Source organism: Kryptolebias marmoratus, linkage group LG11 (genome assembly GCF_001649575.2).
Source record: "Kryptolebias marmoratus isolate JLee-2015 linkage group LG11, ASM164957v2, whole genome shotgun sequence".
Lineage (NCBI taxonomy): Eukaryota > Metazoa > Chordata > Actinopteri > Cyprinodontiformes > Rivulidae > Kryptolebias > Kryptolebias marmoratus.
The window spans coordinates 27700125-27700877 of NC_051440.1; the positions used below are offsets into that span (position 1 = coordinate 27700125).

Genomic DNA, 753 nt, shown 5'->3' on the forward strand with positions numbered 1-753 from the left:
GAGACAGGTGAGACAGGTGAGAGAGGAGAGACAGGTGAGACAGGTGAGACAGGAGAGACAGGTGAGACAGGTGAGTGTCAGGCTCCCACAGGTTTTCAGCAGGATTTGAGTTTTTCTTCACACCTCTTATTTCCAGTCTGGGTTTCGGTCTGGTTGAGCCAAGTCTTGTAGACCTCCACCGGGTCGGTTCTGATGCTGAGGGTCCGGTCCAGCAGGACATCCTGCAAAGCCGGGCCCAGAAAGTCTCGCAGAGCGTTGTGACCACGAGCATGGCGGTAAAAGTTCACCAGCATCTTGATGACAGTGGGATTCCCTGTGACCACGTCCTGAGGCTTATCCACCTTCAGTCTGACCTCAGCAAACACACAGATGTGTTCAGGTGTGATATAATACTGACAGGTAAACAGCGACATGACAGGAAGTTACCTGATCTCATGTCGAAGCGCCTCGGTGAACAGCTGCAGCAGCAGGAAGGCCTCTCTGCGGTCAGAGCCGTAGTTAAACAAACTGAAGACCAACCTCTCCATGAAGGAGGTGGAGCCACTCTGAGGCATCAAGAAGATCACCTGAGCCAGGTACATAGGCTGTGTCTGAAACAGACAAGTGATGCAGCTGAGGTCGAGCAGGTACAACAGGCACCAGTCTCACCTGCAGCAGGTACAACAGGTGTTGGTCTCACCTGCAGCAGGTACAACAGGTGTTGGTCTCACCTGCAGCAGGTACAACAGGTGTTGGTCTCACCTGCAGCAGGTA

The 753-nt window shown here is 53.3% G+C and overlaps 1 protein-coding gene across 1 annotated transcript in view; it reads right to left on the bottom strand.

The window, feature by feature from the left end:
• The window catches only part of iqgap3 (IQ motif containing GTPase activating protein 3), a 16898-nt gene that overhangs the window by 7495 nt on the left and 8650 nt on the right, over positions 1-753 (bottom strand). Inside the window, exons 19-20 of the mRNA XM_017439954.3 lie at positions 427-590; positions 124-348 (exon numbers count right to left, since the gene is read on the bottom strand). Coding sequence (XP_017295443.1) covers positions 124-348; positions 427-590 — 389 coding nt within the window. The remainder of the gene's footprint in view (positions 1-123; positions 349-426; positions 591-753) is intronic.